Raw genomic sequence first — 13,415 nt, 5'->3', positions numbered from 1 at the left:
CTGGGAGAGGGGTTGGCTTTTTGGCCTCTTTCCTATTGGTCTCTCCAACCAGTAGTAGTGTTCGTCCCCTTGGGTTGATCCAGTGGTCTGCCTTCTCCTCCAGGTCCTGAGATGAGATTGAATTTGGCCTACTAGGAATTGATGATGTTTCTCGTGGTGACAATTAAGGCAGGCGGAGCTATGGATGTCGCTGGGCCTTCAGGATGAGTCGTCTTTGTAGCAGAGGCGGAAGGCAGCAGACCGGCTGGCAGGACTGGCAGTCCATCACTAGTCCTTAGCTTGTGCGGCTCTTCGGTGTTGGGGCGGCTTAGGTTGTCGTAGATCTGATTTCCGGGTCTGAGGAAGCCACCGAACTACTAGCTTTAGGGGCTTTACAGCCGAGTAACAGTTAGGGACCAATGGAATCACTACCTGGGATTTCTACACCCACTATTGTGCCACCCTCCTGTGGTTGGGGGGAGAGGGAGGCGGCATAGCCCTAGCCCTGATTGGATAAGTCCCACCATCTTTAGGATGTGCTTTACTTCGCTTCTAGCACCAGAAGTGTGGTGTTGGCGAAGGGGGACACACTTCCTATTAAGTTTTCCCACCGGTTCTCCAGCCAAAAGTGTGGGTTTGTAATGTGACCCCAGTCTCTGCTACTGTTCAAATGTGGCAGACGTTTGAAGCCTCCCCCTTGAGCAGTGTGCCCATCCTGGGGGAGGAGGTGTGACCCCTCTGCCCAGCAGGGGCTTTGTTTCTGGTCACAGAGAGCAGTCGCTCAACCCAGGAGTCCAGAAAAATGGTGGTGGCAGGTTGCTTAAAGCCAGTCCGAGACCACACCAAGGTTGATGGGTTTTCAGGGGGCACAAAGGAGGTGCCCTTGAAGTACATGTTTTAATAAATCCAACGCTGGAATCTGTGTGAGTTTATAAAGGAGTTGTTTGGTACCAAATACTCCTGGGTCAGTAAAGCCATCATGGTACTGGGGAATTCGAGTTGTTGAGTTTCCAGCCCAAGTATTCTCTGACTTCCTTGGCAATTGTAATAGTAAGGAGTAGGCGTAAAGATTGTAGGGGGCATATCTTCTAATGCAGATATACCCACACACGAGATATTGTGCACCCTGCCTTAGGGCTTGTAAGGCCTGCTAGAGGGGCGACTTAGCTATACCTTGGGCAGTGCTGGTTTGCAAAAGTTCAACACAGGCAGTGTGCCATTTCCACTTTGTCATTTTTCACTGCACCGAAGCATGCAAGATGCAGTGGCATGGCCTTGGTGAGGGATCCCTAGGGGATCCCCTCCTGTTGCAATGCCCTAGGTATCATGGGTACCATTTCCTAGAGACTTACAGGGGGCTGAAGTTGCCAATTGTGGTACCGTTTTGGGGAAGAAGCACTGACCCTGGTTGGCAGGGATCCTGTGCACTCCAATTGAAACCACATTTTCGAAGCAAAAAGTGGGGTGCTAACCATGTCGAGGTCTTTTCTCACACCAGCCATTTGTCCGAAACCAAATAGTCCCCATAATTATTACTCCCAACTGACATTAATTTTAATCTACCACAGAAAATCTGGAGTGCATGTATTTTAAGATTTTACTGCCTCAATACCGTCTCAAGTGTAGTAAGTGCTATATAAATCCAATGACAATATTTTTTTAATTATGTATTATTTACCAGTTTAACTTTTTTAAAACCTCTCTACACCTTGCATAATGTATTAACTAAGGAATTTTTATTGAACTGCATGTTGAAATTACTATATGTTAATGAACGCTCAAACGTATGTCATATTTCTTAACTGGAGGATGGAAGGCCAAAGCTACTGGCCATGCAATGAAATGTCTGTCAGACATGAGTCTCCAAAAGTAATTCTTTAATCGTTAATGCCTGTAATAATAATATATATCTTTTTTTATTTATTTTGTTTTTGAAGACCAAGAAGAAAATGGTGCCTCGTGCGAAAGCAATGCTTCTGATCTAGCATCTGAGTCGGTAAGCAAACATTATTCTTTACTTTCTCACTGCATTATATGAATAATACTCATTTTTCTGGATGATCTTTTTAAGCGTTAATTTTATTTTGCAACAAATACATTACACAATAAGGGAGATCCGCATATACAATATATGGGTTGTACTTTGGCAGCAGTAGCTATCTGTACTGTTAAAGGAGAGGCTGATCTTCCATTAGCACGTGATCGATCAAAACAGCGGTCCCACTACAGAGGAGCAGTACATATTTTTTACTGTTTTCTAAAATGAGACTTCTGTTCACCCTCGCTAGCGTTGCTCGATTTTGATGATTGTTTTGCTAGAATATCATTCATGATTTGGTGACTAATTACTACATTTTTACAGATACTTATTGAAGATGAGGAAGAGATTTCTGAATTGCACCTTCGACTTTTGGCTCTTCAGTCAGCAAGCAAAAAGTGGCACCAGAAGGAGCTGGAAGTGATGAAGGAAAGCAAGGAGAAGTTGTTGAAACCAAAAAATTTACAACAAAAAATTAAAGCAAGTTCAAAAACGCATTCGGTGAAAAAAGTTAGTCCTTCCTATGCAGGTAATTTGATTAAGTGCTATTCTGGTTCCAGTGTTTTTTTTTCTATCGTTAACCACCCAGATCATCGTGTGCGGTAGGATTTGCCCTTTCTACTGTAGAAATATGGGGGTAGGTCAGCTTGACAAATTAAATCGTTGATGGTGGTAATGTTCTGTGGTGTCAGAACTGGGGGTGGTTTCTATCCATATCCTGGAGTAAGACATCTTGCAGAGGCCAAGATAATTGTGTGGTTCCCTTTTGTCTCCCAGTATGGGAATCAAAGGAGAATGAGTGCCCTTGGTAGCATAACCTTGTCAGTAGAGTACAAGTGGAACACTGGCAATGGTCAGGCTGTGGCCTGTATTGACCGGAATCCCTCACATGTCTTAAAGTACAATGTCTACAGTTGTCAAAACGTTTTCCACATCCTCTTCCCTTTTTGTCAAAGCAGCTTCCTTTCACATCTGGGACAGTACTGTGAAATGCATAGCCCCTAGAGGAATGTTAATGTCTATTTATTATTTTTTTCTTTCTGTACTTGCTGCTTTTTGCCCTGTTGTAGACTGTCATAGGAAGGCCTGACGTATAAACCCATCTCTTGTAACAATACATTGATTCTGACAGGGATGCCACACATTTTTTTGTTTATTCTATAAGCTACCCTGTCGTTTTTGCAGTTGCTATATAGTGTGTGGCCGGAGTGTTTAAAGAAAGGCCTGCTTTAATTTTAATTGGTGTGTGCGTGTATATATAGCCTCTAAACCTAGAGATTCATGCACATGTTTCTATGGATTTAGATGCAAAGTTTTTATCAATTTTACTGGATCCATTTGTATGATCAATGTTTTCTTTAGTATTGTGAGTTGTAAATTATATGCAAAAAAATCCTGATTAGCATTTTCCTTAAGAATCCCATCATCTATTCCTGTTACTAGGCTGTGAGGAAAAAATGGGTTCATTTCCAAAATTCACTTTGTGCTCCTTTAGGCCTAAAAATAGAAGCCTAACCGGTGAACCCGTCATGATTATTGGCAAATTCTGGCAGGATTGTTTGAAAATTGGTCTCCATAATATTCTCTTTCCCTTGCCAGCATATACTGTAGGCTCCGGTTAGGGCAGATTGAGTACGCTTATAGTGTGGCATATCTTATTGTGGTTTTAGAGCCGAATTGGGACTAGACTGTTTTCCTTTAGAATCATTATTCTCTCATGATGAACTTTCTTGCCTGTATGGTTGTAGTTTGGGGAACATGCATCAGATTCAAAGATTGCTTTTCATGTTAAAATGTTGTCAAGAGGTAATGCAAGGTTTGGAGGAGTTCCCTTTGAAATTTCAAATTTCCTTTCCTTAAATGAATGAATGAATTAATTTCCCATTATTTTGTTATAACATACCTTTTCACATAACTTGTTATTTATTTGCTAAGAGATCTTCCTTTTTTGTCCACATTGAGATTTTTTTCACTTGAACATGTGTTTGTACACAATAGCTGCTTCAAAACGTAGGTTGAGATTTAAATCTAGAGCTAATTTTTCCCAAAGTTGATGGCGTTTTGACCCTTCATAAGTACAGGGCTATCGGGCCTGAAAATGCTAGAGCAGGAGCAATGAGGGCCAGTTGTTTCTAGCATTATACAGACCAGGGTTAGCACTAATTGAGGATGATCAGTGTCAGAAAAAGATCCCCTTTACCAAAAAAGGAGTGTCTATAAACAAATTACCAGCCGGGTCATGGTACATTCTGGAGAGCATTTATAAGATGTTTTAGGGTGATAGTGGGATCCAGTAACAGCCTTCACTAAGGGGATGTATACTTTTTAAAAGATTGAATTTAAGATCTATCCATTTTAAATAAAAATAGAGGTGGCCACTTCCTATGCATACATATAACGGCCATCTTTATAGATTTTTCCTAAATCAAAGTAATCATTCCAAAATGTTCACTGTACATACATATGTGGCTGTCATCCGAATTTTGTTTTCCTTTAGTTGCGGCATCTTGCAGATGAGTTATTGGCCTGTAATAGCATTAACCCGAATTGCCAATGTGCTGCTATACTACTAAGTTGATATATTATCTCATTATGATGGCTTAAATGTATTTTCTCCCTGTAAAGCTAAACAAGCACTGAGAAAGCAAAAAACTAAAGCATGGCTGAAGCTTCAGCAGGAAAAAGAGCAAGAAAGAAGACAAAAAGAGGAAGAAGAGCAAAGGAAACGTACTGAAGAAGAGGAGAGGAGAAAAAGGGAGGAAGAAATAAGGAAAATTAGGGACCTATCTAGTCAAGAGGAACAGTACAATCGTTTTATGAAACTTGTCGGAGGCAAAAGGCGATCTAAGGATAAGGTAGAAATCGAACTCTATTTCGCTAAAAACTAAACGGCAACCTGGGGGTAAAGTGATGTGAGTGCTATTTGATACATCTAAATTTGTAAGTTTCTTCGTAATTTAAATTGATACTTTAGCTTCGGTATTGATTCTTGGGCCATGCAATACTGATTGCTAGGCTCCCATTGTTCCTCTTTCTGTAGCAACCATTTATACATACTACACTAAGTGGTAAACTGGCTATAGTTGTCTTAAGCCACCCCGAAGACCATGTAACAAGGCTATTAACGCTCGGGAAGGGACGTTTATGTAATATTATTTGTATATGTTTGTTATTGGGAAACCTTTTGAGGTTTCAAAAGAACCCTGTGCAACAAAAATGGCATTCAAGATTGCTACTTCGTCAAGAGGATAACCTGCATTTTGAGTATTCCCGAAGTAATTCTTAATTGAATAATATTTAATGTTTATCATTTTAGAAGCGTCACGGGGGGGGGGTCATTATCTATGTATTACTTACTTTGGGAGCAGTCAAGGTAGAATAAAGATGGATGTTGGACCAAGGGAGGCAGAAAATGCAATATCAAATTGGTATATAAATCCCATCCCTTGGTGCAGTGGCCTGTATTGTCCCACCCCTCCCTCCCAAAAAAAGTATAATTGCTAGCATCCAAATATGGGTTTGGAATGTAGGTAATCAAAAGCCAAGATAATCTGTGTATTATGTAATTGCTTATTTGTCTTGATCAGTCCTCAGATTGTGACCTAAAGCGATCAGAAAAGCAGGCTTCTGATGGAGCAGGTGGAATTTATCAGTATGATAATTATGAAGAAGTTGCAATGGATACGGACAGTGAAACAAACTCACCAGGTGAGAGTCCATAACTTTGAGAATATTATTTGTGTTGTAGATTTCAATTTGAGTATATTTGCTTTTTGATAAGCACAGGCTTAAAATAGAAGTGGAATATCCATATCCTGACCAGTTGATTAAAAAAAAAAGTCTGCTTGGTAGCATTACTTGTGCAGCCCTTGTTTGCACTGTACCAGGTATTGTTTTGAAAAAATATTCAGAGCTTGAATAAACCTCCATTTTTCATTCAGACCTGATGTTTTGGAATTAATAAGAAGAATTAGTTAAACAGTAATTGCAACCTTTGAGACATTGTATATGCAGGTGAAAAGTATAGACCACAATATTACCAAACTACCTTGCTGAAGCTCAAACAAACTGAGGGAGTTTGAATTAAAATGTGTACAGTTACATGTATCATTTTGCACTGGCACACTACATAACTTGTCAGATATGATGCCCTAGTCCATTGCATTGTGGGCCTCCATTGATGTAAAGACCTAGTTAGAAGAAAATGCAGATCACGTCTTTTTTAATAGCAAATTGAGAAGCAAGGTATCTATTTTATTAAAACAGAATAGATTTCTTCTATTTACTATACCTATGTATACACTGGTATTGTATGTGGCTTGATTTTGCTATGTATTAGTTGTCAACAGTTATGAACCTTTAATTCTCAGGTCACCAGACTGTTACCTGCCAGTTACTGTGTCTACAAAACACAGAAATTGTGTATGTTTTTACCAATATAGTGATGGTTTTATTAGCTGACCCATTAAAGGTGCAAGTGCATTGACCTGGTTTTCCTTGCATGATTGAAATATTACATGGGAACCATTTACTGTGATTGTAGCCCACTGAATTTCTATAGTTATTGATTGAGCCAGAAAGATGGTAACAATTCTCTGCAGCCCAAAAAACTTAGTGTGCTTTATCTGTTCCCCAGCTCCCACTTTTATTTGTGTTTGCATAATTGCTCTCTAGAAGAGAGCATGATCCCCCCCTGTGTGAGTTTTAAGAACTGCACATTTACCATAGGTTAGTTTGATGAGTGCAAACCGGTTGATCGCTGCAAAAAACATTTTTTAAGGTTAGTTTTAACTTCTGTTCTGCTTGCAAGAAAACACATCTTTGGTTGCAGTTGGCCTCTTTAAGAGTCTGTTTTGGACTCTGTTTACTTAGGTATACCCACCTACTGACTTGTCCACTTCACATCATTCTGAACACCAACTGTCCTCAACGAGGCTCCGAGATGAGGTCATATTTCCGCAAAGATGCAACAGATACCTCAGGTTTTCATTTAGCAGAAACAAAAGACCGTTATAGATGCCAACATGCATGTCGTCAACAAGAATATAATACTATAATTAGGTAGCTTAACCACTATTTTCCCATTCCACCACTCCACCAATAAGGTTGCAGTAGTTGTGTGCATTGTAGTTACCTTCTGAGCTTAATAGCCATGTACATCTTAGTTTAACTCTCTGGGTTCTGTATCCCACTTCATTGAATTATGTGCCTATTTTCATCTTATAATTACCTAACATTTTGGAAAGACTTGAAACGGCTGGTTATTTCTAGATTCTGTCCTACCATATTATGTGCTGATCGGGGAACAGTCAGAACACCGTGATCTTAACCACAAGTGGACCGACTATGCAAGCGCAACCTCGCACGTGCCTAAACCTCGCACGTGCCTAAACCTCGCACGTGCCTAAACCTCGCACGTGCCTAAACCTCGCACGTGCCTAAACCTCGCACGTGCCTAAACCTCGCACGTGCCTAAACCTCGCACGTGCCTAAACCTCGCACGTGCCTAAACCTCTCGTGTTCAGTTAAGGTAGTGCACGGTCTTGCTCTTGGAAGACGGAAGCAGGAAGAAGCCGCTGTGATGTTGTGGTGTTGGGGCGAGAATTTTTTTTTTAGGGCTGGGTGGCGGTCAGGGTAGGTTTTAGGGCAGCGGAAGGGGTTTGGGTAGTTAAAGGGACAGCACAGGGAGGTGAGGTTGGAGCAGGGTAGTGTAAGTTAGGGTGGAGGGTTTTAGGACTTAGGGCAGTGGGAAAGGAATGGGTAGTTGGGTTAGTTTTCAGGGAATCCTCGCGTTTTATGACAGTGGAAGGGGTTGGGGTAGTTTAAGGGACAGCCCGGGGGAGGCGGGCTTGTGGCGACCTTGGCCACAGATATCCCTTTACCATTCATTCTTATACCATGAAATTTAGTGATAAAGGCATGCGTGGTAAAGGAAAGTGTGTTAAAGATGCATTTGTTGTTGGGCTGCGTGGTAGAGGCACGTGTGGTAACCATTCGTGCTACTATCATACAACTGTGATGATCAGTGTTGTCACCAAGCCTCTGGGTCAGTATTTGCACCACAAGTGCTCAGGGGTGTGGAATTGAATAAAATATCTACTTGTCCATGGGGCAGGTTGCTTCATAAATCTACTTGTCCTGTAACAAAATCCACTTGTCCCTTTTGTGCCATGTAGTGCAGTTGCATATTATGGCAGCAGTCTCATTATATAAGATTTGATATAGTCTCTCTGATTATGCCAGGGCTCATACTATAGCAGAGGTCTTCAATCTGTGGGGCGCGACCCCCAGGGGGTCGTGGAGTCCTTTGAAGGGGGTCGCAGATTCTGTCCCTGGCTTGGGCTGATGAGGGTGCTCATGGCGAGGCCTAATTCACACCGAGGTGTGAAAAACATCGAAGCCTCATTAACAAGTAAAAGACTTGTCAAGCACTCCGGTGTGGCTGTGTGTGTCCCTGAAGCCGTTTCGAGCTGGGGGAAGTCGGGGAGGGGGGCTGGGGGAGCAGGCTGTAGTGTAGCCTGCCCTTTGAGGTCAATGGATATTGCGCGCCTGGAGCTGTGGGTCCCGTGACACATCCCCCGCCACCAGCAGGGAGGCACATAGATGCCCTCCCATGATCGGGAAAGAAGGAAAAAGACGCAGAAAGATACTGACGTCTCCCCCCCCCCCCCCCCCCCCCCCTCCTTCCCCCATGAGAAAGGCACAGAAAAGGTGGGTGAATGAATGATGGGTGGATGGATGGATGGATGTAAGGATGAAGGATGGATGGATGGATGGATGGATGAAAGGAATGATGAAAGGGTAGCTGGATGAAGGATGTATGGATGGATAAAAGGTTGCATGAATGATGGATGGATGTGTGAAAAGGTGGGGGGATGAATGATGGGTGGATGGATGAAAGGGTGGATGGATGAAAGGGTGGATGGATGAAAGGGTGGATGGATGAAAGGGTGGATGGATGAAAGGGTGGATGGATGAAAGGGTGGATGGATGAAAGGGTGGATGGATGAACGATGGATGTATGGATGGATAAAAGATTGCATGGATGAATGATGCATGGATGATGCATGCATGGATGGATGATGCATGGATGGATGTGTGAAAAGGTGGGGGGATGAATGATGGGTGGATGGATGAAAGGGTGGGTGGATGGATGAAAGGGTGGGTGGATGGATGAAAGGGTGGATGGAGGATGGATGGATGGGAGGGAGGATGGATGGGAGGATGGAGGATGGATGGATGGATGGGAGGGAGGATGGATGGGTGGATGGATGGATGGAAGGATGAAAGGTTGGATGGGTTAAGGATAGATGGATGAAGGATAGATGTATGGAGGATAGATGTATGGATGTAAGGATGAAAGGGTGGATGGATGAAGGATGGATGTATGGATGTAAGGATGAAAGGTAGGATGGGTTAAGGATAGATGGATGAAGGATAGATGTATGGAGGATAGATGTATGGATGGATGGATGAAAGGGTGGACGGATGAAGGATGGATGGATGAAAGGGTGGATGGATGGATGGAAGGATGAAAGGGTGGACGGATGAAGGAAGGATGGATGGATGGATGGATGGATGGATAAAAGGATAAAAGGTTGCATGGATGGATGAATTATGCATGGATGGATGTGTGGATGGATAAAAGGATAAAAGGTTGCATGGATGAATGATACATGGATGGATGTGTGAAAAGGTGGGGGGATAAATGATGGGTGGATGGATGGATGAAAGGGTGGGTGGATGGATGATGGATAGATGTATGAATGGGAGGATGAAAGGGTGGATGGATGTATGGATGGATAAAAGGTTGCATGGATGAAGGATGGATGTGTAAAAATGTGGGTGGATGAATGATGGGTGGATGGATGGAAGGGTGGATGGGTAAAGGATGGATGGATGGATGGATGTATGAATGGAAGGATGAAAGGGTGGATGGATGAAGGATGGATGTATGGATGAAAGGGTGGATGGGTGAAGAATAGATGGATGAAGGATAGATGTAAGGATGAAGGGTGGATGTATGGATGTATGGATGGATAAAAGGTTGCATGGATGAATGATGCATGGATGGATGTGTGAAAAGGTGGGAGGATGAATGATGGGTGGGTGGATCGATGAAAGGGTGGGTGGGTGGATGGATGTATGGATGAAAGGGTGGCTGAATTAAGGATGCATGTATGGATGGGAGGATGAAAGGGTGGGTTGATGTATGGATGGATAAAAGGTTGCATGGATGGATGGATGTGTGAAAAGGTGGGTGGATGAATGATGGGTGGATGGGTAAAGGATGGATGTATGGATGGAAAGATGAAAGGGTGGATGGATGAAGGATGGATGGATGGATGGATGGATGGAAGGATGAAAGGATAGATGGATGTGTGAAAGTGTGGGTGGATGAATGATGGATGGATGTGATGAGGTCTAACAGGCGCATTTATGGTTGTCAAAAGATGATGATGAGTACCAGTTTCTAGAAACTTTTGTCAGAAGGGGGTCCTTACCCCTAAAAAGGTTTTACAAGGGGGTCTCGGCATCAAAAAGTTTGAAGACCTCTGTACTATAGTAATGTTTGAGTACTTGCAATCTCCTTATGTTGCAATGTTTCCACATATATACATACTGGGGCTGAAGTTAGTTGTAAGCAATAGTTCCAGGGTTAGGATGCCCTTTTGAGTCTGTTCAAATCTACTAACATGCATGTTTTAAGGGTTTTCAACAACTCTTCTCTAATCTTTTCTCATACTGAGAATTGTTGGAAATTTACTCCGGACAATGGCAGACGTAAACCTTCTTCCAGAGTTGGGGAAAAAAGTTGTTGGATGGAAAGTGAACTTGCAAACACTCAGATTTTCACATGAGCAAATTTACACATACATATTTGCTCATGCTAAAATGCAGTTAACAAATATTTTCTAGGAATACTATTTCTTGTCCTACTTCTGTAAATTCTTGGGAATTCACGAACGCCGTATACCTGCACTTGATGCAAGGACATATACCTTAGGTGCACTTTTGAGATTTTCTTCAATAATTGGCCCCAATTTGGTCTGGGATTGATCATAACCTTTTGCGTTTAATAAAATCTCTATCGGCTGGCTTGGCTTCACTGTGAGTGGCAGCATTTTGCTGTTTCGCAAGGAGCATATCGGCACACAGTTTTTGTTCCGCGCCAGTACGGTGGCAGTGTGGTTTTTTGGGACCAAAAACAATTTTGCAGTTGCCAATGTTTGTTATAATGGTGAGGGTCAAGCAGCTCCCACACCAATAAGGTTTTACAAAAACCATGCCAAAACAAGTCACGCATTAACAAAACTAAAAAGCTGACCACCAATTTTAGACCTACTGGCTTTGCCAATGATTGTTTCCCATAAACTTATTGGAACTGGTTACACAGAGTTTCCATTATGAATATTTTTGGGAAATACCAGCAATCAACACATGTTATTAAATGATGCTGCAAAGAAATGGTACCTGAAACTTTACAGTAGTTGAACAAATTATTTTGTTACTGCTCAGTTTTTTAATCAACATTTTATTTTAAAACCAAAGAATAATCAATTTTGCTTCCAAGCTTCTGCAAATAATTGCATCAAATCAGAGCATTCTGGGAGCATTGTACATAACCTCATATTGTTAAACTTTAAAAACATGTGTACACATTTTTATTCTGAAACCACTGTCCATAGTGCACTCATAGCTTACGTTTACATAGCGCCAGGAAACCCATGGTGTCAGCGCGCTCTACAAATTTCATTTAATAATAATACTTGGAGCGCTCACCCTAATAATAAAGGCTTTTAACTAATAAACCATGAATACAAGTTTAAACAGCATTAACATATGGACAAAAATATTACCTTAACTGCAAACAGTGCCCTTCTCTGATCCATTATGTTTTACTGCAAACTGGCAGCGAAAGGGCTTGTGCTGCAGGGGGTTGTGCCTACTTGTCCCAAGGACCAAATATACATTAACTTGTTGCCCTTGACCCCAAACGATATGCCCGGGGTGTCTGGTTATAGGAATTCCACATCCCTGGCAAGGCAGTGCATATGAAAGTCTGAGGTTTGGATCTATGTCTGCTGTGTGAAAATTAGTAGTAAGTTAGGACCTGCATCTTTATGATTGTCTACTTACTGTTGCAGCTGTTTTCAGATATCTTTTAGATTTGAAGATTTGGTAGTTCAATGTTTGTTTGGAGTATTCATTTAAGTCAGGAGCTGCAACTTTGTGGAATGAACAATTTTGTGTGATTTAGATTAGAACTTGTGCACTACAGTGTGAATTGTAGAGGAGACTTGAATTTGTACATGAAGTGTCATAAAAACATAGTTTCTTCAAACATGCAATAGTCTATATTTAGGATGCTCGTTCGCAATACTGGAGGATGTAGCTACATGCTACACAATACATAAACTTCAGCTTAAAAAGCTCTCAACAGTATTTCCTTTGTCAGGAGTTGTTTCAAAGTTGGTAATTTCTTTCTATGTAGGGGCTTCTCCAGTGCGGCAGTGCTCAGTTGAGTTTTTTCCCCCACCTCCTCAAACGACGTTGCCACCTGTATTGGTAAGTACATGTGTTTGTCTGTATGCATTACATAATATTGGTATTACATACTTGTGCAGCTTGGGCATTCCCAGCATCTGAGAATTAATGCTGTTACAATACATGGACTGCGAACCCTTTCAATGTGATATCAATGTCATTATGGCTTTGACTTGCATGAGCATCACTTCACTTCTTTACGTCTCAACTATTTGAGCTGATTATTATTTTGCTGATTTTACAGTTGTCCAGGAAGCAGTATTTTGGGAGATTCTTTCAGAGTTTTGGTTCATCTACTTTTAGACTTTTCTCCCAGGATCTGTTGAGTTCAGTTCTTGATGATTAGTCAACCCAGTCCTACTGGATGAACATAAATATTTGGCGTAGATGTATCCGATGCCTAGATTTAAAAATTGGTGTCCATACTTCATCCAGAGACAAATTAGTTAACTGGTTTTGTGGGGATCATTGCTTGCCTTAGTTTTATCCAATCTTCACTAGTGGCCTTTATGGCACAGTATACACAAAAAGAGGGCAACACTCACCTACTCTGAACCCCCAGTCAATACTTTTATACACCAAAAGGAGTAGGGAGCAATAAAAAAGGGGTCTCTGTCTTGTGGTGGCATGAGTTGTCTTAATACTGTCCTCACAAAATTGTGACCTGCTTTGTCATAGGGCTGCTACAAAAAACCCCGGCGTACCAACGGGGATGTGGAAGACTAAACACCACAAAAGAGAAACAATATTTTCAAAGGTGACTGGGAACACCAGATGTGAAAAGTGCAGTGTTGTGTAGGTTAAAACTAGTTCAGAAGTGTCGCTATGTCTAAACTTTATTCCTGTACCC

At 41.7% G+C, this 13,415-nt stretch overlaps 1 protein-coding gene across 3 annotated transcripts in view; it reads left to right on the top strand.

Annotated features, from left to right (window-relative positions):
* Nucleotides 1-13,415, top strand: part of ZFC3H1 (zinc finger C3H1-type containing) — an 833,014-nt gene that overhangs the window by 50,817 nt on the left and 768,782 nt on the right. For all 3 annotated transcript variants that reach the window (XM_086921759.1, XM_086921741.1, XM_086921749.1), the window contains exons 3-7: nt 1,917-1,975; nt 2,342-2,546; nt 4,643-4,872; nt 5,605-5,725; nt 12,513-12,586. In XM_086921759.1, the coding sequence (XP_086777885.1) occupies nt 1,917-1,975; nt 2,342-2,546; nt 4,643-4,872; nt 5,605-5,725; nt 12,513-12,586 (689 nt within the window). The remainder of the gene's footprint in view (nt 1-1,916; nt 1,976-2,341; nt 2,547-4,642; nt 4,873-5,604; nt 5,726-12,512; nt 12,587-13,415) is intronic.

Source organism: Lissotriton vulgaris, chromosome 1_1 (genome assembly GCF_964263255.1).
Source record: "Lissotriton vulgaris chromosome 1_1, aLisVul1.2, whole genome shotgun sequence".
Classification (NCBI taxonomy): domain Eukaryota; kingdom Metazoa; phylum Chordata; class Amphibia; order Caudata; family Salamandridae; genus Lissotriton; species Lissotriton vulgaris.
This window is presented reverse-complemented; position numbering and strand designations above follow the sequence as displayed.